General features: G+C 46.7%; 1 protein-coding gene across 5 annotated transcripts; it reads left to right on the top strand.

Moving 5' to 3' along the window:
• tle3b (TLE family member 3, transcriptional corepressor b) lies at positions 1-27142 on the top strand. 5 transcript variants are annotated; one of them, XM_079736739.1, is made up of 21 exons: positions 1-423; positions 879-1090; positions 1816-1916; positions 2163-2226; positions 3608-3652; positions 9226-9288; positions 9721-9762; positions 15235-15436; positions 15927-15943; positions 18755-18877; positions 19435-19485; positions 19810-19965; positions 20906-21041; positions 21148-21323; positions 21870-21946; positions 22211-22460; positions 23650-23897; positions 24648-24795; positions 25228-25378; positions 26116-26192; positions 26672-27142. In XM_079736739.1, exons 2-21 carry the CDS (start codon positions 1067-1069, stop codon positions 26777-26779), a joined length of 2259 nt encoding a protein of 752 aa, XP_079592865.1. In that variant the 5' UTR covers positions 1-423; positions 879-1066; the 3' UTR covers positions 26780-27142. The 5 variants fall into 5 exon arrangements, with proteins under 5 accessions (XP_079592865.1, XP_079592864.1, XP_079592863.1 ...); XM_079736738.1 differs by having other exon boundaries at positions 15232-15436; XM_079736737.1 differs by having other exon boundaries at positions 9721-9795; positions 15232-15436.
• The last annotated feature ends 427 nt before the right edge of the window (positions 27143-27569 follow it).

Below are 27569 nucleotides of genomic sequence, written 5' to 3'. Positions count from 1 at the left end.
CAGCAAGGGACGGCGAAAACGAATGCAAGCAATTGGCAGATGTCGGAACGACGAAGATATCTCAAATCACCATTCTTTTAGACGATTTTCTTGTTTTGTTTTTTTCACAAACTGGGCTTCGGGTGTGGTATCATTGGAGACGATACAAGCATTCTTTAAAGTTCTATGCGGTCAACAACTCTTTTCGTTCGAGGGGTTTCCGCCGTCCGATTGGACGGAGAGACATTCTCCACCACCAGGTCGTGCTGCGCCTCGGGATCACCATAGGGTTTCAAAGGACTCGTGAGGGGCACCTCGAATTACATACAAATCCGACTGAGTTTTTACCATATCAGTCACCGTGGAAGGTTATACGCGAAGGATATTTAACATTTTCTGTGGACACAGAACTACATGCGAGGAGAGAAATCATTCGACACAAAGGTAAAAAAAGAAAAAAAAGAAGGGGGCGACATGAAGAGAGCCGCTAACTAGACGGGTGTTGGTGTGGCTTTATGGCAGCCCACTTTGAAAGTGCAGCTTCTTGTAGGCTATTTATGATCTTCCGGACCCAAAACTACCGTTGCATCTGTTTTCTGGTTGTAAACGACTTCCTATTTGTTAAATGCCTTTTAATTCCACATGTTCGATGGTTCTGTCATTTTTTGTGGATCACGGCTTTTAACTTGGAGTGTAGTGTAGGCCTACATATTGTAATAACACATTTGTTGCGACCGTTTCGCAGTATAACCAATGAATAGCCTACACAATAAGGACAGCCGAATCGGCTCGATTTTAGTTGACAAAACAAACGATGTCGGCGCTCATTTAACGTGGCGATCGTAAGGTGGATTCTGATTTAAATTGTAAGTTATGTTATATTCTCTGTGTCGATACAGTAGAACATAGGCAATCGAGGACCCGGGGACATCCAGTCATTGGGGTCGACGAGTACCCCTGACAACCGAGGACGGTGCTTTGTCCGCCGCCATCCTGCGTGTGAAGGGAGGGGTGGCGGTGATTACCGCACGTTCAGCGGTACAGCGGGAGAAAAAAAACCCCTGTTTACTCGTGAGGAGGATTCGACATGTATCCACAAGGCCGGCATCCGGTAAGTAGCGCTCTTTGTCACCATTTGTGAATTGTGTGCGCCGCGCGCACCGCCTTCAAAGTGTAGCCTAATTAGCTTGTCATAGCAAGCTCGTGAGCTGCGCCTTACTATTTATGGTTAGAACGTTGAGTTCACACACACACACACACACACACACACACACACACACACACACACACACACACACACACACACACACACACACACACACACACACCTCTGTTTATGTGTGTGTCAAATAACTATCGCCATATTTCCAACAATCGCCCTGCGTAATTTAATCTCCAAGTTTATTTATTGTTGGTTAGATGTGCAGACGTTGTTTTCCCCAGCAAAATCCTCTAAAATCCACAATACAAATGAAAATATCTTCTCCTGCCCAGCCCACCACCCCTACCCCTCGACAGTGTGCTTTGAAGAGCGTTCAATGACCCGCCTCTGTCATCGCACACGCTGTTGAGTGATAGTAGTTCTTCCCACCATTATAAAAGCAACCGCCAGGCAGGGCTCTTGGGAACACTTGGACAGCTAACAGTGCACACAGACAAACCACCATTCAGCCGGAGGGGGAAAAACAGGTTACGCGCTAAAGGGAAGATGAGACCATAAAACAACGCTGAGTCGTTGGTCTCTGGCGAATGGACAAAAATGTGTTTGTGGTTTGGTAGAGCAAAAAGGGTGTGGCCGGGTCATTTACAGCAGTTGTATGATGTATGCGTTTGCAGGCACCTCACCAGCCAGGTCAGCCTGGATTTAAGTTTACAGTGGCCGAGTCCTGTGACCGAATTAAAGACGAATTCCAGTTTCTGCAAGCCCAGTACCACAGGTAATGAAGAAACTGCTTCATTTCCTACAAACATAGAAGGCATTAACTTTTACTAATTTGTGCCTTTTTGGAGCATGCGTGTAGCATACACTGGTATTATCTGTAGAGTCTACATCTGTGCTGTATATGTGCTTTATCTCTCTTTACTACACAAAGATATATAAATTACATATTACATAAAAAAACAACCCCACAAATATTCACCGATGTTTATACTTTCCAATCCTTTTTCATTCCCTCTCTCAGCCTCAAAGTGGAGTACGATAAGCTGGCCAATGAGAAGACAGAAATGCAGCGCCACTATGTCATGGTAAGGAAAACGGACAACATGGCCGTCACGAATGTTTTTAGCATTAGCATTAAGTGAACAAGTAGCGGTGTGCCTGCATGCTAGCATTGTTGTTAAAATATACTGGCATTATGATCCGATAGAAGGGCATGGATGTGTTTCTGTCTGCTGTGAGCTATGGCGGACGGAGGGTGAAATCCAACTTGGGTTTAAACGTCCAATCAGTGTGGGATGTGAACAGCCACTGGCCTCCACCAGCCTTTTGTTCTGGAGTCCTCTTTATGACCCCCCATTCCCACACCCACTCTTTCCTCCCCCACGGGGCTAATGATCGGTCTGCTGGATGGGTACAATAATCAGAACGTTTTATTGGAGTTTTTTTGTATGGTTTATAACTCTTCCAAGGTGAATCATGGGATTCCCCCAACCCTCCAAATGCAGCCTTAGCTTTAAGCTTTACGCTTTTAGCTTTTGTTACATATTTTGGATACCTGTTTTCAGTCAAGTCATGCTTCTGTGGACTGTAGTTTTCCCGTGACGGTGGGTTTCTACTGTGGGACATGTTCATGGCTGTTACGGGTAAAATTAAACCCACGGAAGTGTCTCGAGTTTGGGTCAAAGTGCTCTGTGTGTCAACTACAGCAAAAAAGAAGTGGTGCTTACCATTTCACCGCAACATTGATCCCATTCAAAGGTTCACAGTAGTACAAAATATACCAGTCGACAAACACTCGGAAAAAGTAAATGCGGTATCTTGCAAATTATGCAACTAAGGGCAAATGTGTGTGCTTATCTTGTTTGTACACGCAACGATTGACTTTAACCAAATGCTGCAGTACGTTTGTTAAATATTATTGCACTTCGAGGAACCAGGGTTAGGGGGTGGGAAACAATGTTAAAAATGAAAGGTGGGCAAAGTCTGTAAGATATACCCACAGGCCTGCCTTGATTCTGGTTGTCTGACCATTGGATTCACAGGCTAATAGCAGTGTTCCATATACATTTTAATACACCCAAGGGCATCAGAATACATGTAAGAGAACATTAAATGAGGACTATATTGCTGTGATTTTTGTCTCATTATATTATATTTTATTCTGATTTGAATTACTATCAGACACAAGTGTTCTTATCCGGTAATGATTCGGTCATTGTAATGCAACAATAAATGCAAGCAATTGTGTGGGTTCATAACCGCTATGTTATACACCCTGTGTACTGTTGAACACAAATGTTCTTTGATGAAGGAAACGTAGACGATGGTTATGTGTCTTTCATTTTATGCTGTGCTTTCGTAGTGAACGAGTATTAGGCACATAAGGCATCATTGTAATCCAGGATTCTGTTTTTCCCTTCCATTCAAGTAACACTTGAGTAACACTCTTTCATTTTTGTTTGTTAGTACTACGAGATGTCCTATGGGCTCAACATTGAGATGCACAAACAGGTATGTAACTCATTGTCAGAAAGTGTCTGTGTGTGTGTGTCTGTGTGTGTGTGTGTGTGTGTGTGTGTGTGTGAACCGTGATGAGCTCTGTTGGCTGGCTTGTTAGCTAGCTTGTTTTGGGTTCTTCATGGGTACGTGCACACTCCAAAAGCAAACAAGACAAAGGAGCGCCGTCTGTCTGATGGGCTTCACCTCCACGAGATTAAAGGCAAAGGTTTGGCAGACGAGGCAGGGTTGGCAGACAAGGAAAGGGGAAGGAAGGAGGATTTCATTCTCCCATGGTGTGTGTATGGATTCTCCCCCTGCATATATGGACGCTGGCAATGACTGTGCGCCTGTGCATGTTAGCACAGGGTCGTGCACAATAGGGCACCCCGCCTGGTGCCAGTGAGGCTAAAGGCTCATTAGTTCAGCTGCCACCCAGGAATGAACATCCCTCCAGAACACACCGGCGGGTCTAGTCCATGTAGCTCAGTGGAAACCACTTCCATGCAAATCCACCGTAAGGCCTACTATACCACTACTACACAGGCAAGTGTTTTTGAAGCTGTGAACTGGTCCAATGTAGCGTGTGCCTCACTGTGGGCAGAAGGACTTGCCCCAGTGCTGCAGGCAGACTAACTGTCTTGGGCCTGTCATTTAGCCTTATCATCATTTTCTCTCTCTCTCTCTCTCTCTGTATTTCGCCCCCACCGTTGCCCTTTAAACACTCTCTCTCTCTCCCCCCCCCCGCCCCCCCCAACGGTATCTATCCATATATTTCTTGGTTGCTCCCCAACCCCCTTGATGGATTACCTCGGATGATGGCCCAGGTTTCATTAGCGGGGATGTATGATGTATGAAAATGTATTTCGGGGAGATGGGGGTCTCTTCATCGCACAGATCTAGAAGGTTAATGGCGTCGTGGGGTAGATGACCTAGTTAGACAGCCGTGTGTGTCGGGGGGGGGGGGGGGGGGCGGGGGGATGCGGACCACACACCCGCGCCCTCACAGGTGCGCTCCTGTAGATGTCTGCATATGGCACCTATGTAAAGGAGCCCTCCATTTGCGTATTAGGGCGGCCTGTTGCCTACTTGCCTCCCCTCCCCCGTTCAGGAGCGGGTTGTCACTAGTCATCAACAGCGAGGTTGGGCTTGTGTCGGGTGGTCGCAGGAGGTGCCGCAGGGTAAACAGGTTAATCGACTGTTCCTCCCCCATGCTCCAGCATGCACATACCCCCCCCCCCCCCCCCCCACACACACACCCCCGTCTATCAATAAAAAGGCCACGGCTTTGACGGAGACAGACGTGAATTATGCATGATCTCCCCCACCCCCACTCCTTCATCCCCGGTGAACGAGTGTTTGTGATGACATCAGCGCGAGGTAAACAGACAGCCCTCGGCTGTGCCCATTATTGGATGGGGGGGGGGGGGGGGGGGCAGGTGTGTGTTTGTGTGTGTGTGTGTGTGGAGAAAGACAGGGGCGGTAGCAGGGAGGCTGGATTATTGGATGCAGGCATATTACTTCCCTTGTGTTGAAGATTTATTGTGTAGTGAAGGGAGGGGGACCAAAGCAGCCAGTGCTTTTGCCGTCGCCCTCCAGAGAAAGCTACGAAGCTGGCGGGAGAGAGTAAGAGGATGAGCAGCACACCCACAAATATACGCATGCACGTTAACATGTACGTTGAAACTCGACGTATTTGGTACGGCAGCGCCATAAAACAAATATATATGTATATTTACATTTGTTTTATGGTTAGGTTATAAACACGTGCGCGCGGGTAGTAATTGGAAGCGAGAGCGGGCTTACCCTTGCTGATGAGGGAGGACTAGCAAGCAGTACTGGGGCTCAGTATGGCTGCTTGGGGGGTGATTTGTTTTGACAGCGTCTCTTACGATGGTGCAGAGTGCAGGGCGGAGGTAATCGCCCTCTTTGCTGTCAATAAGTGATTTTAATTAGCGCAGCTCATTAGGCTGCCTCTACAGTGTGCCCCGCTGACTGTGTGTGTGTGTGTGTGTGTGTGTGTGTGTGTGTGTGTGTGTGTGTCATTTATCCCTGCTGTAATGTGAAGAAACCATTCAAGTATGCTACCTGGATGCTTGTATTATTTTCCCCTTCTTGGCAAATGCAGTGAAACAAAAAACGTATAGCTAGAAAGGTGTACTGATAGTCGTAGGATTGAAATTTGGCTTTGTGCTGTGCTGTAGAACATTATCAAGTGTTCCCTCCAGCTCTTACTGCGGTCACTGACTGAAATATGTCTCTTTTATTGTATTATTTTACAACCACATAAATGTCTCCTAATTAAAAACAATGGAGCACTTGTGGAGAACGAGGAGTGGTAGAAGGGGATGAGGGCCACAAAGTGGTTCTCTAAGGGAAAGCGACGCGGCGCTGTGTTTGGCTGGTAGGGAGAGGGTGCGAGTGGGGTTGTAGGAGAGGGCAGGAGAGCGGGTGAGCAAGAGGAAAAGCGTTTGCAAGAATGAATAATTTATACCGAAGTCTTGGAATTATTCGCAGAGGTGGTGATGTCCGACTTGGCTGTGGCTCAAAGCAAACTAGAGGACACACGCATTCTATCAGGGGCACTGGGGAGGTTAATGGAGGCAAAGGCGGCCATTATTATCGTCGGTCGACTACACGAGCAGAGTCCGGTGAATGTGTTTATTCAGCCTACCAGTGTTATTTTTTTGTGTGTATTGTTGTGGTGTAGTGAAATGCAAGCAAAAGCTTTTTCTATTGCAGCCACACGTCTTTGTACTACGTCAGCTGATTGTTGACAACACCAGACAAAATCAGTCTTTGAACCCCTGCTTGGTGCACACATCGGCAGGAAAGAGGCCCGGGGTTTTTTTGCGACGATGTGTGGATTGCGCGGGCCACGTGTGGTTATCCTTAGTAAACGTTGCGCTAGCCTAGTAGTGCGCGGTCGCTACGCCGCCTCAGCAGCCTTCACTTGGAGGTGAGTGTGTCCCCGAGTGTGTTCCACGCCAGCCGAGTTCTCGCCGTAGTGCGTCATCTTAACTCTGAGCATCAGTAACGTTGGGAGAGGAAGCTCCACGTTTACGGAGTCAAACAGTCAAATGGTGCTTTGGTGCCCCACCATTGAAGACGGGATGAGGGAGAGAAATGAGAGGAAGAGGGAGGCCCTCTCCAAGCACTGGCACTCCTAGACCAACCCCCGAGTACCTGCAATGTGGAGCCTCGGGGAAAAGCCTCTGCCGGCTCAAGGGCTTGTTTTTTAGTGGCTTTAACTGACAACGCTTATTTCCAGCTTCTGTCTCTGTGGCATCTAAATGCACTCTGGGGAAAATTGGTGTCTCAAAGGACAAATTGAAGTCATTCAAGATTGTGTGCTGTCATGGATGTCGTGTACTTAGAAAAAAAAATGCCCCACCTCTAAAATAGTTATTTTGTGTCTAAAGCCTTTGTGTAGCATAGTCTAGCATTTTGCAAAGAAATGTCTGCACATGGAAGAAACAATTGGCATGGTCTGTTTATTTATTTTGTATTCCGATAAACGTATACCTATTATCCTTTCCTGTTAACAGATGGAAACACAAAAATAAACGTAACAGATCCAATAGAGAAAGGGGGCTTGCTTTTCAAATGGTTTGATTTGAGTCAACCAAATGGATGATTTTTCACTGAACGCATGACCTTTTAAGGTTACCAGTGGTATGCTGTTGCAATGATGGCTGTGTCCCATGAGTCTAGCTCTCCTGTTCTTTTCTACCATCTCAGCCCCTCCCTCTAAAGCTCTCCTTCTCTCTCCCCCACCCTCCTCCAATCCCCCCCAGTTATCCCTCATTAATTTCCCGTGCCGATCAGATTGACGGGCCGAAAATTCAATTTAATGACCTGCCTCTGTGCGTCTAATATGATTTTACAGGCTGTTCTGGTCAGGGGCCCCAGTCCAATTTACATAACGATCAGCCGCAGCAGATAGCGTTGCCCCAGCAACAGAAGATGGAGAGGAATTTTGAGGAAGGATGAGGAAAGATGGGGGGAGGCGCTGTAGAGGAGATTAGGACAATGTGTTGTACAGGAGGGGGTTGGAGCACGGGGCTTAGGGTCAGACAGGGGGAGGGTTGTGAGATAATTCATGACAGCCCCCAACCCCCCAGACCTAAAATGAGTGACACTACAGTTGTGGCAGAAGCCAATAGCCCCTCCCCATTTCCCTCCCACCTCCCTCTCTTCTCTCCACTGTGCTCCATTAAGGGCTCTTTATGGTTCCACATTGACGCAACCCAAGGGGGTTACAGACTCGTTAAGTCCTTGCGGACCCGCCTTTGGACACCGCAAGGGCCTGACGTGCACCTCCCAAAAATTGTAACCTTTAGTCGCGGCGACGCAGGCGCAAGGGCTGTGATTGGTCCGCTAACTATATTATTTCCGGCAATACGCTTTGTATGTAAAAAATCATTGGCAAAATATTGAACTTTTGCCTTCATAGCGTAACTTTTTTTTTTTTACTCTCTAGTAATCCGTCATCATAGACTTTGAAATAATGCAAACGACGATCAACTAGCCTATCTTGTGTTTTTGTTGCACATTGTTTGAGTTGTATTCAGCTTTCAAGTTGTTCTCTCTTTACCACGGACATGCAGAGCGACACGTCAACCCGACGCAGAACCAAAACGCTGCATGACTATGTCGGAGCGACTGCGTGGTCATTGCGCTGCGTGAACGTGGAACCGTTATCAGCCCTTTACTTTCACAGTCAAACAAAAGGTTAGGGGAGCAAATGACCGGAATTCAGTCGTGCTAATATACGCACACGAGCACACACACACACACAACTGGACCATCACCCCCATAATCCCTTCAAATCAATTAGTTCACCTTTCCTGCTTCGGTCAAACCACATTACTCTGCTTTCAAATCAGAGCAGTTTTTTTTTAATACATCCCTATTTCTCTTCTCTCCACCTCTCCAGTTTCATTCATCTCCCCCTTTGTCCTGTTCTGTGCGTTTGTGCTTCTCCCCCCCACACCCTCGTCTCCTCTCGGTGGAAACCGGAGCTTTCTTAAAAAGGGCAAATGGATATGGCGTGTCGGGTCCATTGGACATTTGGATGCTTGCGCATCTATTTTTCCATCCCGAGCTCCGTAAAGTGCTCCTCGTTCACTCAGGTACCCGGGTATCCTCTTACACTCCAGACTCTTTCTATCCCGTTTTGCTCTCGGCAAGCCAGCATGAGCCCTGATGGATAAGGCCGGCGAGTTAGCTTGTCTGGCCCCAGACCCCAGCTCCCTCCACGGGCAGTAATTGTGAAGTATGGCCCTGATTAGCCTCTCTCCAGCCAGATGGCATTAGCATATTTGAGCCTCCTAATGAAATAAGGGCCCGTCTACCAGAGGGCAGGACAGAGGAAGGACCAAATGCGATCAGGGACGGCTCGCATTTAGTTAACAATTACGGGGAGCAGATGGACTTTTGGACCTTTTTTTATTTCTGTTTGAAGTGTTTTGAGTATTTGTGTGCTTCTGAGAAATATATCTTCCATGTATAATATATATGGAAGTCACTTTTGTTGTGCGAGTACCTATAGTCGCTGATGGTGTATTCTCTCTCTTCTCCTACAGACTGAGATTGCCAAGCGTCTCAATGCAATCCTGGCTCAGATTATGCCTTTCTTGTCACAAGAGGTAAGCATGCCAAGAGAATCCTATTTTTATTAATTTTATTTGTACAAGAAAAGCACATGTGTTTATGTAATGGACATTTAGACAGTTCTGTCAAACACGAAAATGACCAGTCACGCTTTTCTGTGTAGGACATGCATCACAGACAGGATTTTACCCGTCTTTCTTAAAATTGGCCAATCGGCGTCCATATAGTCACTGCCAATCAAGCATTGTAGTTAATAGCTACAGATTGTGTCAGGCAGTGTTGCAATTAATATAACTGTACTGTAGTACAATGTAGCAGTTAGCTGACTTTGTCCTTTTACTACTGATGTTGTGTGGGTATTGTGTCAGGGGTTGCTAATCTTTTTTATCTCTTTTTTTACGATTCTCAGGGTAACATAATGTAATGTTTTAATATGTGTGTATGTGTCTGTATGTGTGTTTGGTCAGCACCAGCAGCAGGTGGCCCAGGCTGTAGAACGAGCTAAACAGGTGACTATGACCGAGCTGAATGCCATCATCGGGGTACGTGGACTTCCCAATCTACCCCTAACCGTGTGTATACTCCTCTTTTTTTCTTCAGTTCACCTCGGATTCAGGGGGGCAAATCTGCACGCAAACACTGAGTGGTAGCTCTTAGTCAGTGGAGACCTTTCTTCAGGCAGCACTAGGGTATTTGCGATAAGCTAGCGAGATTCAGTTAGATTGCTTGGTGGGAAGGGCATCACATTTGAAAGTTGTCGGGAGTTCACATAGCCATCAATTTGGATCTTCCCTGTTTTCAATGTACTTACGGCAGCATAATCACCCGCTAAAGTCGTGCAGATTGGCCCCCGTTTCTGTTGGTTTATAAAGTTTTGAATGAATTTTTGCATTGTTTGTGAAATGGTGACGATAATCATAATAACAAAAGGATGAAACATAATAATGGGTGAAGTGTGGAGAATTAAGTGGCATCTGGCAAGACATACTTGGCAGAAATGAAATATAGAGGTCATAAGTGTTTATAGTTAGTATAGTATCCCATGTGAATAAGAATTGCTGTTTTCTCATTACATTAGAATGAGTACTTTAAATCTACATAGGGAGTAGGTAATCTGCCGGGGCCTGCCATGTTTCCATAGTAGCCCTGAATGGACCAACGGCTCTGGAGACAACTCGTTTTTGATAGAAACAAGTTTCAATTAAATTATCTAGTACAGGTGTTGGAAAAAGAGCAGTAAGGGGGTGATATATTCAGTTGGTTTTCATTTGCAACCTCACCGCTAGATGCCACTAAATTCTACGCTTTGCACCTTTAACAGGTATGAAAATTGAGCATAAGTGCTCAATAATTGAATAAAAGGCTTGGAATGGGTAGATAAGAAAAAAAAAGTTAAGATCACACTACACAAAAAAAGTTTAGAAAGGTTTCATCACATCTCATGCAATAGTGACAGTGTGATTTTTGGCAGGTCAGGCCGGCTCACCGCTTATGATTAAGCATTTGTCAGGCCATGATCAGATCAGCGTTTGTCTCCGATTTCAGCCTTTGCCTGGACTGCTTTAATTGGATAAGAGGTTGCAGCCAGCAGACTTGCCCCTACCTCTGACCCGATAGCATTAGGGAATTAAAGCGGCTAAGATACCAGATAGCATCATGGCTGGAACAGGGATTTGCGCGGTACACACTCGGGTTGAGCATGAGTCCTAAGACTCGAGGGCTGGATGTTTCCTCAGTTGTTGCATGAGTTAAGTTAGTATAGATGATGTCCCGTTTTTTTTATAAATAAAAGAATACAAAGGTAAAAATATGGTCAGATAACCATTAAAATGTAAATAAAAATCTGCTGACTCAAAATCACAGGTCTAGCCCTGAATCTGAACATGTGGTTGACCCTACCCATCCACCTCTAGGCTGTCAACAGGATAGCCAGTGATTGGTTTCCCCCAACCACCCACTCTCTCTCTCTCTCCCTGAGATCGACACCATCTGTTCTCGTTTAGAAGCTAAAAGGGGCCTGCCTGTTTCCAATACCCAGATGGACGGCTTGGGCCTTTTGATTGGCCCTCTCGGTTATAGTGGTGAGCCAGCGGCTAGGCGCTAGTAGTAGAGGTCCCGTCTAATCGGAGGCAGATATCGAGATTCAATTAACGGGAAATGAGCCAGGAGCTCCAGCCCCCCTTACACCCTCACCCAACCCCTGTTTCCAAGATAATTACTTCTGGTGTTTTCAAATGACTGTCTCAGCGCTGGCTGCTTCCTGTCCCCATGCTCCATTAAGACAGGCACGCAGACACCCGCTCCACCTTCTTGCCAGAAACAGACACACACTTTATAAAAATGTGTGTGTGAGAACACATGCAAGGGAAAAAATGGTTTAATTAGTTGGAAGACATGGCAGGTGATCAATCTTGTGTGTGTGTGTGTGTGTGTGTGTGTGTGTGTGTGTGTGTGCGCGCGCCTGCCAGCCTGCTACAGTAGTCCTCATAAGTGCGGTGTAATTCCCTGCTGGATGGCTGCCAGAAAGGGGCCCCCAGGTGCTATGTGTCTCGGTGTTATGTGAGGGAATGCAGGACCTTTCACCCTGTCCCACACCACAGTAAAGGTGACTGTTTGCCAATAAACAATACATTGCTTTAGCGCTTCCGGCCGCTAACCGCAGATGCCTGCCCCCTCAAAGCACACGCATACCATTATGTGTGGCCTTTCATTGAACAGGAAAAACTTGTAGACCTCTAAAACACAAGCGTATTTTTGGTAATTTGTTCATGCAGAGGAATGGTAATTGTTGTGGCAAAACGGAGGCTGTAATTTGATTGCATGTTTTGACATGTCGACAGCATTACAAAATTGTATCTATCAAAAAACAGGAAAATAATTGTATGTGTACTTGGTACCCTCAGGTGCGTTGGAACTCAATCTAAGAGTTTGCTTTAGGTAATATTTCAGATCATTCATCATTTGTTAGAAATACCGTAGCCACCCGGTCAGCTATTGAGTGAGGGAAATGCTCTACTAGAATATATTTCCTGGTTGATTGTGCCTCCCTCTGTTTAAGACTGATAAGAGTATGGACTACTCATGGCTCATTTCTGGCCAATCATGGTATTATTTCTATCCTGATTTGGCCTGTCTTTCTTGTCACGTTTGGAGAAACGTAGTGAGGGAGCGAGCTGAATCGGAGGGCGTGTTTTGTTTCGGGTGTTTTATTTGTAATGTCTTTCTCTCTTCTGTTCCATTCTGCATCCCTCAAATCATACCTACAGCAGCTTTAAGACTGGATTGTTGTTTGATAATGGTGAGAAAGCCAGTAACTGTCGGCATTTAATCTTATCTATCAACTACAACAGTCCTTGGTTCTATTTCTTATCTGCCGGAGACAGAACGTCAACCTTTACAATACCTACTTATCATTGTTTTTTTTCCTTGCTTGACCTCGCACTTTGTTTGCAAGGAACCGAGTCTTTCTGGTTTGCATACATTGCTCTTCAAACGTGATCATGTGTGAGCCACACCTGACTAAACATGAGTCAGTGAGGTTTAGTCATAAGCACAGGTCACTATTTAAGACTACAAAGTACTTTTGCCTCTCCCTAACGTAAATGGGGAACACTGTTCCTGTTCTGTTGACATTGCTGTGTCAGCTGCAGCTTGTTGGGCATATAACTTGAAATGGCATTTTTGACAAGCTTCACTTGCTACCACTGCTTTTAACCACGGTTTAAACAGTATCACAATCAGCTACAGGCATAGTTCATTACTTATTTACTTAGCCTTAATTGTAAACGTGTTTAAAACAAAGAGCGGTGGACAAAGAGTGAAGGAATGAATTTGGCTCTACTGTGTGCATGCTATTTGAAAAGGGGGAGGACAAACGTTAATTTTTCCTCCTTTGCTTTTGTTGAATTCCTCCAGTGTTTAGGCATTTTTTTGTGACTTCATGGACAGGACAGTGAAGAGAGACTAAAAGTGGGTTAAAGTAGAGGGGGAATGGCTTGCGCCATAGGACCGCTGGTTGGAATTTAACCTTCTTCAAGGCGGATTGCCTACGTGGTTAGCAAGCTAGTGTGTTGAGCATCAAGCCACATTGTTCTTAGTTAACTATTGTGGAAACCGTTAACTTAATAATAACGGCACTATCCGCTTAAGCAAGAGGGCCGTAGAACAATAAACCGATGCTACGACTACATAAATGTTTGATGGGTAAGAGATTAGATTATAAAATGACCTCCATAAAAGAGCAAAATATGGCACTGACGAGAGAATCGTAAATCACAGTCAACAGGAATGGTTTTTCGGGGCAGCCTTTCAGAGATAAAGGCTGTTATGTTTCCCTAGCCTGACCTCCCCTGGCAGGTCGTTGGGAAAGGGAAGCTGGCAATGGTTTCCAGACTTGTTAGCTCCGCTGTCAGCCCGTCTGGGTTTACCGCTCATTCTGCCCGGTTCTGCAGGGAGTCTGCTTCACCTGGTTACCTTTTTAATTGCATGTTTCCCGTGGAAGTTGTGTAAGCCCAGACGGCATTTTGCACTTAATGAAAAAAGAAACAGGGAAAAAAAACAGATAAGTGTGAGACGAAGCCAGGCTCCTTAACCGTGAACACTGAAATGGAAGCAATTTATTTTCCTCTTCTTTTTTTTTCCTCACTTTCAACGCCGCCGTACTTCCCCTTTTTTTTTTTTCTCCTTTTTTCTGTTCACTTGCTCTATTCAGCAATGGTCTGCTAATGAGGCTTCTTGATGATCATCCCCGCATGCTTTTCTCATTAGGCACACTCAACAGGGATGTCGCTGCCTCAATCCCTCGCTCTCTTTCATTCCCTTGTTATTTTCTGATTCTTAACCTCCCTCCCCCACTATCTCACTCATTTTATTTTTTTCTCCTCCCCTCGCTCCTCGTTCTCATTTTTTATCGCTTTCATCACAACAAGGCCTAGGCTCGGCGCACCAGTTCAATATCGATTTGGCAATGCTGCAGCTACGTGGCTTATCCATTTTACCGCTGTGGGTCTAGCACAACATAATGAGCCTTTTGAATAATGGCTTTGTTTTTTTTAGTTTTTTCTGCTTGGGGACAAAGCTTAATCCCCCATAAAGACTTTAGATATACACCGGTTTCCTTGGTTTCCTTCATGTTCCCCAAATATGGCTGTTGGGCTTGTTGATAAGCTAAAAATCTCCTCGCTAGCTAGGATTGTTTTTCTCTCAGTATTGCCTCTGCCTTTGTTGCCTCTCAGAGGCAGTTGATGGATGGGTTGATGGAAGTGTTATTTAACCTGGTTTTAAAGTACTCTCTTCCCTGTTGGTTGAGTGGATGTTTTAACTCCTGTCCATCTTCTCACTCCTTTGTCTCCACTCCCACAGACGATAAGGTGTGTGTGTGTGCGTGTGTGCGTGTGTGTGTGTGTGTGTGTGTGTGTGTGTTCTCCGGTGTCTGCTTAACATCATACAACGGGAGGGTTGGCTGAGCTCTCCTAGTTCACCAGGGGAATTGTACTTGAGAGATATTGAGGTTTTAAGATGGTGTAGGGCAGAAACCAGTAGTAGTTTGGCTGCAGGAACTACCAAACGTGAACCTAGAGCACCAACCCAAAAAGCCTAATAACGTGACATGCACAGGGGAACGCCTTGACTGGTATCCCATTGGTACCAGAAATCTGACTGGAAATGTCATTGATCGACGCCTGGCGCATAGAATTATCATGCCCTGTTGCTGGTTATTGATAGATATATAGATTTTCCTGGGTTTCTTCATGGAAAGGAAAGTGTGTTGAAAGAGAGAGGGAATGACATGAAGCCAGGTTAGCCCCCTACCAGGTTCAGTACAAGGTGGAGCGTCTCGAGCAGCCAAGCTGCGCCATGTCCCAAACAGAACAATGGAAACGCGTCCCGTCAGTCATGGACTCTCTTCCCAGCCCGACCCACTTGTCCTGTCTTCCGTTCCCCCCACCCCCCACCCCCCCCCCCCCCCTCTACTACAGCAGCAGCAGCTCCAGGCCCAGCACCTCTCTCACGCTGCTCACGGCCCCCCCATCCAGTTGCCCCCCCACCCGTCAGGCCTCCAGCCCCCAGGCCTGCCCCCCGTGACCGGAGCCGGCTCCGGCCTGCTGGCCCTGGGGGCCCTGGGCAGCCAGGGCCATCTGCCTGTCAAGGATGAGAAGAACCACCACGACCTGGAGCACAGAGGTGAGGAGAAGCACAGCCGGCCACACGGAAACACAGCGTCGTTCACAGAAACACTTCCAGGACTGGGAACACATTACATACGCACAAGGAACGGATTCCAAGCTAGAAACGCCCACGGTGGGAGTACATTCCTTCTGGGCTGACTGACATTTGTTTTTAATACATTTATTCTTTTATCAGTGTGGAGATATTTCAGTGGAGTGGGAGGCTGCAGCGATGCATTGCGGTGTAGGTGGGCCGTGTTTGTAGAGTGGGAGGTTGTTACAATGCATTTCGGTGTCGAGAACAAGACGGCAGCGATATCGTCCAGGCGTTCAACCGCCTGGACGATATCCATGCGGCGTGCCTTGCCTGTGGTTGTCGACGGGTGTACTTTTGTAGATTCCTACTGTAGCCCACTGTTAATCCTTCCATACTAACTCGTGTTTTAATTTTCTCCCTCCTGGTCCGTCATCCTTTCACTCTCCACTGGCCATTCCCCTGGTGAAAGAGCGCGAGTCAAGTACGGTACGTTCCCTGTCCTTTTTAAGTTCCTTCCATGTCTATTTCTTTGTTTTACATGTCCTTACTAAGTCTCCTTTGTTCCTTGTGCTGAGCTCCTTTTGGCATGCGAGTACCACATGTTAACCCCTTCTCCCTGTGTAAAAGCCCAATGGTGTGGGGCGTAGCTCTGCTAAGCTCACCAAAATCAAATAACAAAATGATTCAACTGCGGCCAGATCTAAAGGCACTATCGGATCCATCTGGAAAATGAGTCCCATCACTGGTGGCGGATTAGCGCCCCGACGGGGTCTTTAATTTCAGCACAATTAAAAGGGACTTTGCATGTCCTCGTCCGCCCCCCATGGATTTACTGTAGTCTGTGTCGGGGTCCACCATCCGGCTTTCTCTTCTCCTTGGCTTGTTTATTGATCGTACCATTCATTCACGGCTCTACTCCCCCCCCCCTCTTCTTCTGTTGGACTACATCAGCCTCCTTTATTTGTCTTTATTTATCTCACTGCTGTAGCTGTGTCTCGCTCGCTCCCTCCCCACCTCTCGCTGCTCTGCTCTACGCCTGATGTCTTTGTTTATTAGATGGCCGAAATCTCTCCTCTCAGCGCTCACCGATTGAATTGCTACCGAGTGTCCAGCCTGAATGGGCCCACTCATGTCTTTAAAAAGAAACCGTAACCGTCTACCTCCTCCAACTTAGTGCTGATTAGAAACGACACACACATGCAGACGCACACTTTCGACACACACACACACACACACACACACACAGATGCACAAGTTCTCTTTGGGCCATGGGATAGGGATCATCAGGGTTAATGTGCTCCAAGAGACACCCGTCGCAGACGGGTGGCGTCCGTCTACAGGGACAACCTTTCGTCCTCATGTTACGCGCTCGGTTGCTGGAACTTCACTTGTATCGCAGCAGTAGATTCTCTAGTCGATGGAGCGATTCTTTCTTTTTTTGTTTATACAATTGGGACATTCATGTCTGTATTTGGAGGAAGGATTAAATGGTGGTAATTGGCGGGGTTGGCATTGAAGGGTTTGTGTGTGTGTGTGTGTGTGTGTTTGTGTGTCGGATTATTTGTGTGACGTCCAAGAGGAGGGCCCCACAGTGGTCTCGCGGCAACATGCCACTGAACACTGATCGGCTCTCTGTCTCTCTCTCTGTCTCTGTCTCACCTTACCCACATTCTGATGTCCCCCCTCTGCTCACACTGGTGCAGGCTGGGATTTGTCAGGCTGTTGAAGAGTATTGGCATGGCACATTAAATAAAACTGCTCTGGCTTCAGGGCTCTCTTTCACTCTGTCTTTCTCTCAGACACGCACGCACTCACACCGGTGCACCTGCACTCATGTACACACAAAGGCGCGTAGACACTCGTGCAGGCGCGCAAACTCTCCGCCTGTCTGGCTGGTTGGCAGATCCAATGCATCAGTGGCCAGACTATAAAAAAAAGACGGGAAGAAAAGCCTTCTTTGCAGTTTCTGAGCGTGTGCCAGCCGGGCCGGCCATGCCCACTAGCATGGAGCTAACTCAACCTGGCTTCCAAGTCCATTCTCTGTTTTTGGCCTGGTTTTTTGGCTTCGGTTTATTTCTCTCTTTTTCTCTCTTTGTCACTCTCTTGGCCCTTTGCTGAGGCACCGTTTTGTCCGCTCTCTTTGTTGCCATTCACATGCCACTCTTGATCAAGTTCCCCGGGTTGGCGGATGAGAGGTGGCTGCCCCCCCCGTCTCTCCTTCTCCCTCTTCCTTCACTTCCTTCCTCCCATTTCACAAGGACTCTCACTCACGCAGTTCATCGCTTGCTTTTCACTCACGACTATGTCCTTTTGAAGCCACTCACACACAGGTTCCTGTTCTTTGACTCACACACACGCACACGCACACATACAATGGCTCCTCTTATCCATGCTGTTTTGGTTGGCGTTTGCCTGTTGCCTGAGTTGCTCTTTGAGCGGATTAGCTGTGTGTCATCAGGTATGCGTGTCATATTCACATAACTTAGTTCCAGTTTAAAAGCCATGCTTCACATAGCTCTGAGCAACATAGCCTGCTTTTTTATCATCAATTTCTCCTTGTAAACACCTGTGTGTTTGTGTGTGTTTGCTCAATGTCTTATTTTGTCTCACCACATTGGCTGTGTTTTTACACCGTGCACCAGCAACAAGCACACGTGTTAGCTCAGCTGAACCCCGTCCCCCTCCCCTATCACCATGCCCCAGTGGCTTAGCTGTTGGCTGGTTAGAGCCTTCCCACAATCCCCCACTTCCCCTCTCAGACAGCATTAGGTTGCTTGCTCCATGGTCGCTATTGTGCTGTCTGGAGCCACAAGTGAAACCCACAGCCAGTTCTTTTCATTCAGTGGTGGTCTCTCCCAGATCTACTACTCTCCCGGGTCGATTGGTGATCACATGTAAAGCATATCAATATAAAGGACCCGAACCAAATGCAAACCAGTTCGCTTAGCTCGCTCTCTCTCTCGTTCTCTTGTGTTTGTTTGTCATAGCAGCAATGCCGAATCTTTATCTATACTATATCTATTAAATAAATGTACATTTATTGACGAGGAAAATCATGTGGGGTTTAGGCCCATGACCCTACAATATTCATAAACTCAGTAATTCTGAGCTAGCTGAGTTTATTAGCTGGCTTTGAGATGTATATTAATATAAAATTTTTCTTTAAGATATATGGTAGGTGGGCAGTGGATATACGGTTGTGGTTATATCACGTCATTAGATCCTCTTGGCTGTTGGTTTAAAATAAAGCAGATGGACTGTTGCTAACGTGATGCTTGTTGTTGTGTTGCCGGGCAGAATAACTCAGTGTCGCCGTCGGACAGCCTGCGCGCGGCCAGTGAGAAGCACCGCGGCTCCTCGGACTACGGCTTGGACAACAAGAAACGCAAGGTGGACGACAAGGACAGCATGAGTCGATACGTGAGTGCTCCCGCCATTTTATCTTGCTCAGCAGCCGTGGAATTCGAAACAACACTACCTGCAAGACCTGCAAGACTATGTTGCATTTTTAGACCTTTTAGCACGGAAATGATAGTTAATTATTGAGGTGTGTGTTTGGACACAATAGGGCTAAGGGTTATTTTTTGTCAATTGATGATTTTCTTTTGATTAATCATTAAGTCCACAAGCTACCAGAGTTCAAAGTCTTAAATCTGCTAGCTTATTTGACAAACAGCCAAGAAAAACTATTTTTTTTCCTTTTACAATGATCTATGAACCAAATATTTGAATTGCAACACATTAAGCAGCAAATATTTGTTATTTGTACTTGATGAAGGACTTGAATGTTTAAGCGAATATCAAAATTGGAATAGATTAGATTTCTGTTGCTCCACTTATCGAATCATTGACTAATCATTGTTGCCCTATCATTAGCGCCATACTGTGTTATACTTGGATCGAGTTGATCGTAGTCCACTGCAGATATAGGTTCCTGTATATAAGGAGTGCTGAGTGTGCTATATCCTCCCCTACAGGACAGTGATGGAGAGAAGAGCGATGATTTAGTGGTGGATGTGTCCAATGAGGTGAGGATCCGGTAGACCACACACAGCTTATGCACCTAACTTACACCTAATGTGTAGAAAAAAAACCAACGTGATGTAAATCGTTTGCATGTGAGTAACGGTCTAGTTGTTCCTGTCATGACAAACGTACCTAGTACAGACAAAGAGACCTGGGGTGTGTGTGAAAGTCTTCTTGCGTCTGTTTGTATTATTTGCCCACGTGGCTCCCGGTTGTTTGACTCCCAAATATGCCTTTGGCTTTCCTCTAGCCTGTTGGCTCAGAGTCATTGTATTTGTATCTCTTGTTATTTCACTCTGTGTCCCGCGCTCTCTCTCTGGCTCCAGGACCCGGCCACGCCTAGGGCTAGCCCCGCCCACTCACCGCCAGAGAACGGTCTGGACAAATCGCGGGTGCTGAAGAAGGACGGCGGGCCTAACAGCCCCGCCTCGGTGACGTCGTCGGGGAGCACGCCCTCCTCCAAAGCCAAGGACCACGCCCACGTGAGTCTGCCGATGAGGGGGCCGTAGACGTAGAAGAGGAGGTGGCTCAGATGGATAGGGGGCGGGCGGGGGTGGGAGAGTAAAGCAGCTTTGGTCAAGTGCCCAAGTGGATGGCACAGGCAGAGCGTGAAGAGGGCGGTGTATCATCGGGGTGGGGGATTGATCCCTGATGACCCCTGATCTCCTTTAATAGCTTAGCCAATAAATGGCAATTTCCACCTAGGGTCCTCCCCTCCCCCAAGCAATAAGTAACCCCTGAGGCGCAGCGACACCGGAGCAGTAGACTCTGGTCCGTCTTCCGTAATCCCCCCCTATTTTTTATATCCTTTAATCTATCGCTCCACTCCATCTCAGAGACACATTAAACAGCTGTACGGCCGGTGGTCCACAGTGCTCTGTGGGATGTAATGACTGGGTAGCCTGACACCAGCTCTCAGAGCTGCGTAATGGCCGCCTCCGCCTCCCCTGAAATGCTGTAGCTCTCATTCTCTGTGGCTCAATTAGGGCCGTTCACCCGAGGAAGTTCCCGTTTTCTCCCACGATCGTCAAAGACAAATTAAGAGGAGGTGTTCAGCCTTTTTCCGGACTGGACGCTAAGCAAAGGGTTAAACTATGTGCCGATCTGACCCCGATCCATCTGCACAGGTAGCAGCCCATGCAAACGCCCGCATGCGTTTAGCCAATAAATGGCTAAACGCAGACACGGCCTGTAATAAAGTGTCACTGCAGGATCGGATTAAGCAGTGCCTTTGGCTCGGCCCCCCTCTCAGGATTTCCTTTATCCACCGGGGGCCACTTTCTACTCTCCTCAGGGGATTGTTTTCCAGCCCTCCTGGGCAAAGGGTTTTTCAGGACACGGTTGCGTTTCGATCCTTCAGGGTTAAAATGAGAAAATACAAAAAGATTGCTAGAGCTAAAGGAGAATCTCCTCTCCTCCTAGAACGACAAGTCGTCCACGCCGGGGCTGAAGTCCAACACCCCGACACCCAGGAACGAGGCCCCCACACCCGGCACCAGCTCAACACCTGGACTACGGCCCCTCGCCATGGGCAAGCCCCCGGGCATGGACGCGATCGGTACACTTGACACACGCACGCCATACACACGCCCTGACAAACAAAACGCCTCGATAGATAAATATCTGATGCCTGTTGTGTCTTCATGATTCCACCCCCTCCTCAGCCGCTCCTGCGCTGCGCCCGCCGCTGTCCATTGCCGGCTCCTACGGCACGCCCTTCCAAATGATAAGCCACCACGAGATGAACGGCGCCCTGACGAACCCCGGTGTCTACGCTGGCCTTCACATCTCGCCGCAGATGAGCGCTGCCGCGGCCGCCGCCTATGGACGCCCGCCGATGGTGAGTTGTGAATTGTCTTGATGGCATCTCGTCGGTTTCCCCTAATGAGTGGGGAATGAAGTAGCTGGTCGCTTGACTGTCATAGTCCTCTTTTAACCAGAACAGCGACGGACTAAACAAGACTATTACATAACGCTGCCAAAATCTGCTTCTCGTTGTTGTTGGACATTTTGTAAGACATGCCAAGCGCTAATAGTTGAACATACGTTTAACTATTCAGCACGATAAAAACAAACTGCAGCAAAACCGGAGGCATCATTAAATAAGTGCTAGGCACAGGTGTGGTGTACCACAAAAAAACAATGGTGACGTGGGCGTCATGATCCTAAAAACACTCTTTTGCTTGATCAACCCCTAAAGCAAAAATGTGATTCGAAAAATGTACCTTCATATGTAAGCAACAGAGCTTCCCTGGGGCACAGCCTGCTGCAGAACTAGACCAGCCATGTCTGCACAGTTCACTGTTAGCTTAGCAGCATTTTAGCATTGCAGGCTAATGGCTTGTTTGCTAACGTTGGGCTCCTTCTCCCCCTGCTGCATGCGTAGGCTGGATTTGATCCCCATTCTCACATGAGGGCCCAAGGCATCCCTGCCAGCCTCACTTCCATCTCTGGGGGTAAACCGTGAGTATCTGCCATCTTGTTCTCATGTTTCCGCAAACAGACCCGTTTCCACTGTTTAGTGTTCAGCATTAAACGTTGGAATGGGAATGGTGAGGGAAAAGTTCCTCTTTTACAAAGTGTGTGGTTATGGAAAAAAAAAAAACCCGATAACCAAGCGGCTGTTGGAAGGCCCTTTTAATAAATTAAAAAAGTGAATATATCTGTTGTGTTTCGAGCCGTCGGCTGTACATCGCGTTGACCCCTTGACCCTCCCCCCTGGGCTAGGGCTTATTCTTTTCACGTGAGCGCGGACGGCCAGATGCAGCCGGTGCCCTTCCCTCCGGACGCGCTGATTGGTCCCGGCATCCCGCGACACGCACGGCAGATCAACACGCTAAGCCACGGTGAGGTGGTGTGCGCCGTCACCATCAGCAACCCCACCCGCCACGTCTACACCGGCGGCAAGGGCTGCGTGAAGATCTGGGACATCAGCCAGCCGGGCAGCAAGAGCCCCGTCTCCCAGCTCGACTGCCTGGTGAGCATTACCTATTTATATTCATTTTGTTTGGTGCATTACCCTCATTTTAGATTTGACAATTTTGTTTCTTTGTCAAGTGTATGTTTAGCATATTTAATAATAACATGAATAAATTGAATCAGAGAGTCTGTTGGTATATTTTACCCACACTTGCTTTCATCGACTTTAATTAAGATTGGAATTATATCCTATGTATTATATAATGCAAGAAAAATGCTAATGTGGGAAAAAGAAATGTGATGTTCTGATCGGCCGACCCCGTCTAACATTACGCCATTACCGGTTCCGTTACGTTCTCATAACTACCCCACTCCTGGCTGCTCAGTTTGATGCCTCCACTCTGTTACACCCGCACAGCCCATTTAAAGTGAGGTCAGCATCTGATGGGTTCTTATGGAGCCACCAGGGTGCTGTTTTAATTCACCCAGGAACCTCTGCTTCTCTGATCTCGCTCTCACTCTATCTCGCTCACTCGTCAGCGTCCTGACAAGCTCTCTCTTTCTCTCGTTAAAGCTGACAACTGCAACTTTACTTTTTTTATTTTTTTTACCCTTTGCAGAAAGAGCTGCATTTAAAGAAAGGCAAAATTCACTCGTCAGCGAAAAGCTGCTCTTGTGTATTAAGTAGGGATGGGACTTAACTTCGCTGAAGGAGTTAGTAAAGTTCACTCAACATGCACTAAAGTATGCGCACACACGCTGCCGTACCCCTGCGGCACTGTAATTCACTCGAAGTTTATAGGATCTCTGAGGTGTGCGCTTTCATCTATTCCACCTTGCATCAGTTTAAGGTGCTAATGTGGAGCCTGATCTTCAGTTTTATCTTAGTTTATTGAGATTCCCTACCCTCTGTGATTTCCTCATAATGTATAGTAATTGCATAGTCAAGCTAATCATTTAACCTTTGCTGGAAGTGTAGGAGTTTCCTAGAAATAAATTAAACAAAATGAGTAGCAGCACTTTATACTTTGTAACAGCTACTTAAAGGGAAGTAGCCGAAGTTATCACACAAAAATGAGTGGGTTGAAATACAAAATTGGTCAGATATGTCTTAATAACGTCCTGGCAGGAAATTGGGGATAGCTGAAATGAGGTGCCCATTACGGTGGTCACGGTTTGTCTTCTCATCTCGCGTCATCTGCCCCTTTAATGATGAGCTTTTCCCCATCGGTCCGTGTCTCCACCAGAACAGAGATAACTACATCCGCTCCTGCAAGCTCCTGCCCGACGGCCGCACCCTGATCGTGGGTGGCGAGGCCAGCACACTGACCATCTGGGACCTGGCATCCCCGACGCCGCGCATCAAGGCGGAGCTGACGTCGTCGGCACCGGCCTGCTACGCCCTGGCCATCAGCCCCGACGCCAAGGTGTGCTTCTCCTGCTGCTCCGACGGGAACATCGCCGTGTGGGACCTCCACAACCAGACGCTCGTCAGGTCAGAACACGCGCCGGTTGCCCCGCCTTCTGTTTTGGTCGCCCCCGACACGCCTCGTGGTCTGAAAGAAAGCAGAGTGAGTGTGTGTGTGTGTGTGTGTGTGTGTGTGTGTGTGTGTGTGTGTGTGTGTGTGTGTGTGTGTGTGTGTGTGTGTGTGTGTGTGTGTGTGTGTGTGTGTGTGTGTGTGTTCGTTCGTTCGCCATCAGGATGGATATTTCCAGGCGTGTGAAGGGAGTTCTTTCGGTTCTTTGTTTAGCAATAGTGAACTGAAAACATGATGAGCGTCCAGAAAAGCCTTGGAATTAAACTATGTTGGGCATTCTGTATACAGCCAATGCTTTTTATTCATAAATCAGGGTTTAAGGTTTAGAAATGAATAAAGCCGTTCAGTGTACCTTCAATGGGTCTCTTTCTGTCTAGAATTGGGTTGGTTATGAGAAAACAGCAAAAATAGCTGTAATCTGATTGGATGCGCTTTGAGGGCTCCATGTCAACTGGTGGCAAAGTTGAAATTGTTTGTACTTTGAGCACAGCGTCAGGTTGAAGAATTCGAGAGGTCTGCTACGCCAAGGGTAGGGCCAATGCTAAGTTTGGCCTCAGCTCTCAACTCAATAGGAATTCAGGGTTAGCGACGCTAACCCTGAACGCACATCATGCGTTTACCAATTCCTAAAAAAAAACAAAAGAATCCTGAAGCGATTTTAGAAGTGGTTGTGTGTTAGTGACGTGTGGGTACCCCTGTAACCCCAGGCAGTTCCAGGGGCACACGGACGGGGCCAGCTGTATCGACATCTCCCACGACGGGACCAAGCTGTGGACGGGGGGCCTGGACAACACGGTCCGGTCCTGGGACCTGAGGGAGGGCCGGCAGCTCCAGCAGCACGACTTCACCTCCCAGGTACACACACACACACACACACACACACACACACACACACACACACACACACACACACACACACACACACACACACACACACACGAGAACATGCTTCCGCACTCCCACCACGTCATCCAATAAACGCTTGTGAGAGACCTTTTTTTTGTATGCATGATCCAAAACGTCTTGGGGGAAGTTGGGCTAAGTTAGTCCTCCTTGTTCTTAAGTGCAGAGTAGTCATTTATGAGGGTTCCAAAGAGCTACCACTGTATTCCAATATTTTTCCAATATCCGAGTCAAAAACTTAAAGAAGGATCATTTGGCCAGGCCATTATGATGCAAGCAGGCCTTCCTTACAAAAGAGCACAGTAATATTGGCAGTCGGGGCCCTCATCGTAAGCAGCGACGTACGTGACGCAACCCCTTGACCCACTTTTGTCTGTGCTGCAGATCTTCTCGCTGGGCTACTGCCCGACCGGGGAGTGGCTGGCTGTGGGCATGGAGAGCAGCAACGTGGAGGTGCTTCACCACACCAAGCCCGACAAATACCAGCTGCACCTGCACGAGAGCTGTGTTCTGTCCCTCAAGTTTGCCTACTGCGGTAAGTTAATGTGCAAAGAGAGAAACACACACACACACACACACACACACACACACACACACACACACACACACACACACACACACACACACACACACACACACACACACACACACTGTGCTGAAGATTGTTTGTTTAATGTGTTGTGACACACTGATGATTATCATTCCTTGTAGGACACTTCTTGACGGCAAAATATTTGATTTTATGGAGCATGATCATGGAAAGACACACTGGGAGCGTTAACCAAGCATTTTCGATGAGACAACGAATCCTCAGCACTTTTATAGACACATTGTAGACAAAAACATTAGAGGATACAAAGACGACAACCTAAGAGGGATCCTCGTGGTCTAAACTATTAAGGTGTGCTATATGGAAGCAAAAGCGTGAACATGCTCCCGCACTCCGTGCTCACTCCGATCGTGAGCACCAAAAGGGGTGCTCATGAGCTAGACTGGGAGCCTGTGTTGACAATAGTTACTTTGCTACAGTGGTGGTATAAATGCAAACTAGCCTACATGCAAGGATAATTTAGACAGTTTGTTTATGAACTAATATTTAAGTAAAGAAGGTTATATCATTTGTGACCATAATGTAAGGATTAATGTTTCCACAACTTAGAAATTGGGTCCAGAGGCTAGCAGGCATTTGGTTTTGAAGCTTTAGTTAGTGGTCTCAGTTTGTGTGCTTCATGCGTCCACTTGGCTGTTTCAACTCTCCCGTTGTGTTACCAGGGAAGTGGTTTGTCAGCACGGGGAAGGACAACCTGCTCAATGCCTGGAGGACTCCGTATGGGGCGAGCATATTCCAGGTAACTCATAATGAAAAATACTATAACTTTCTGCATGTGCTCTAGTCTCATTTGCCTTGAACTACCAAAATAAAAAGGTTGCTGACCCAACATCATTGCTGCTGATGGGATTGTATGAAATGTTTGCTTTAGGTGACATGGTTGAAATATAGATTCCTTTATTTTAGCGGTGTTGAAACATCTAGTTCTGAAATCAACAATTCTATCTGAAGAGAGTTTATGAGTGTATTGAAATGCGATTGCGCACATCACAGTAGTTGGGCCGCCGTTAGCTGTCCCAACTTGGGACAGCTAATGGCGTGGTCCCTTGGCAGGAAAACATTTTTTGTTTTAATTTTTCAATATTTGCAAAGACCAAAAAGGTCAGTTGCAGAAACCCTTTTTTGTACATGTTACTCAAGCTAGTCCTAGAAGTAAAATATTATATATATGTACCAACACCAACTTCTAATATTTGTTCTTTTCACGTTGTTGCCCAGTCCAAGGAGTCTTCGTCCGTCCTGAGCTGTGACATTTCGGCGGATGATAAATACATCGTGACGGGCTCTGGAGACAAGAAAGCCACAGTCTACGAGGTCATCTACTAGAGCTTCAGCGCTTCTCCCGTGTGGACTGGCCTGTCACGCATCTCCCCTTCGACGGCCACGCCCACCCCACCCACCTTCTGCTTCGTCCATCAACATTCGGTCGTACGCTTAGGCCGATGGTCAGGATCGGAGATTTGGACATAGGATTGGGCAGTCTCAAACGGGAAATGGTTGAAAATATTGCTTGAGTACCCTTGGATTATTTTTTTCTGATATTTGACACTTTGGAATCTGAGGAATTTTGGGGGGGGGGTGGTCAGAGTATTAATTGAATGAAGCCGTGCTTCATCTCTGAAAATCTTTCCTGGACTGCTTGTGAAAATTGTACATAATGGAGTAAATAAGACGTTTTCTATACATATACATGTGTGTATATATATATATATATATATATATATATATATATATATATATATATATATATATATATATATATATATATATATATATATATATATATATATATATAACCATGTGTGTATATATATATTTCATGAATATATATGTATATATATTTTCATGTCCTGGGTGTACTTGTGGTGGTTTTTTGTTCATGCAAAATTTGAGCAAGAGAGCAGAAATTCTGCAGTTTCCCTATTTTTCTTTTTCCCCTGCGTGATGACTTTCTGGAACACATAAGTGGTTCTCTGACCGCCAGTAATCAAGTGTGTGTTTTTCACAATGAGAAATAGAGCACAGAACTTGATTTGGAATGCAAATGGGAATACCTACAAAAATATACCCTTTTGGAACAATGTCCTGAAACTACTATGAAACTACTTAATTCTCA

This window comes from Pollachius pollachius, assembly GCF_949987615.1.
Source record: "Pollachius pollachius genome assembly, chromosome: 5".
NCBI classification, from domain to species: Eukaryota; Metazoa; Chordata; class Actinopteri; order Gadiformes; family Gadidae; genus Pollachius; species Pollachius pollachius.
This window is presented reverse-complemented; position numbering and strand designations above follow the sequence as displayed.

Coding starts and splice junctions, on each gene's coding strand:
- tle3b (XM_079736735.1), top strand. CDS start 1,067: ATGTATCCACAAGGCCGGCATCCG. Junction 2,227..3,607: donor TGCAGCGCCACTATGTCATG/GTAAGGAAAACG, acceptor TTTGTTTGTTAG/TACTACGAGATGTCCTATGG. Junction 24,796..25,227: donor AGCACGACTTCACCTCCCAG/GTACACACACAC, acceptor TCTGTGCTGCAG/ATCTTCTCGCTGGGCTACTG.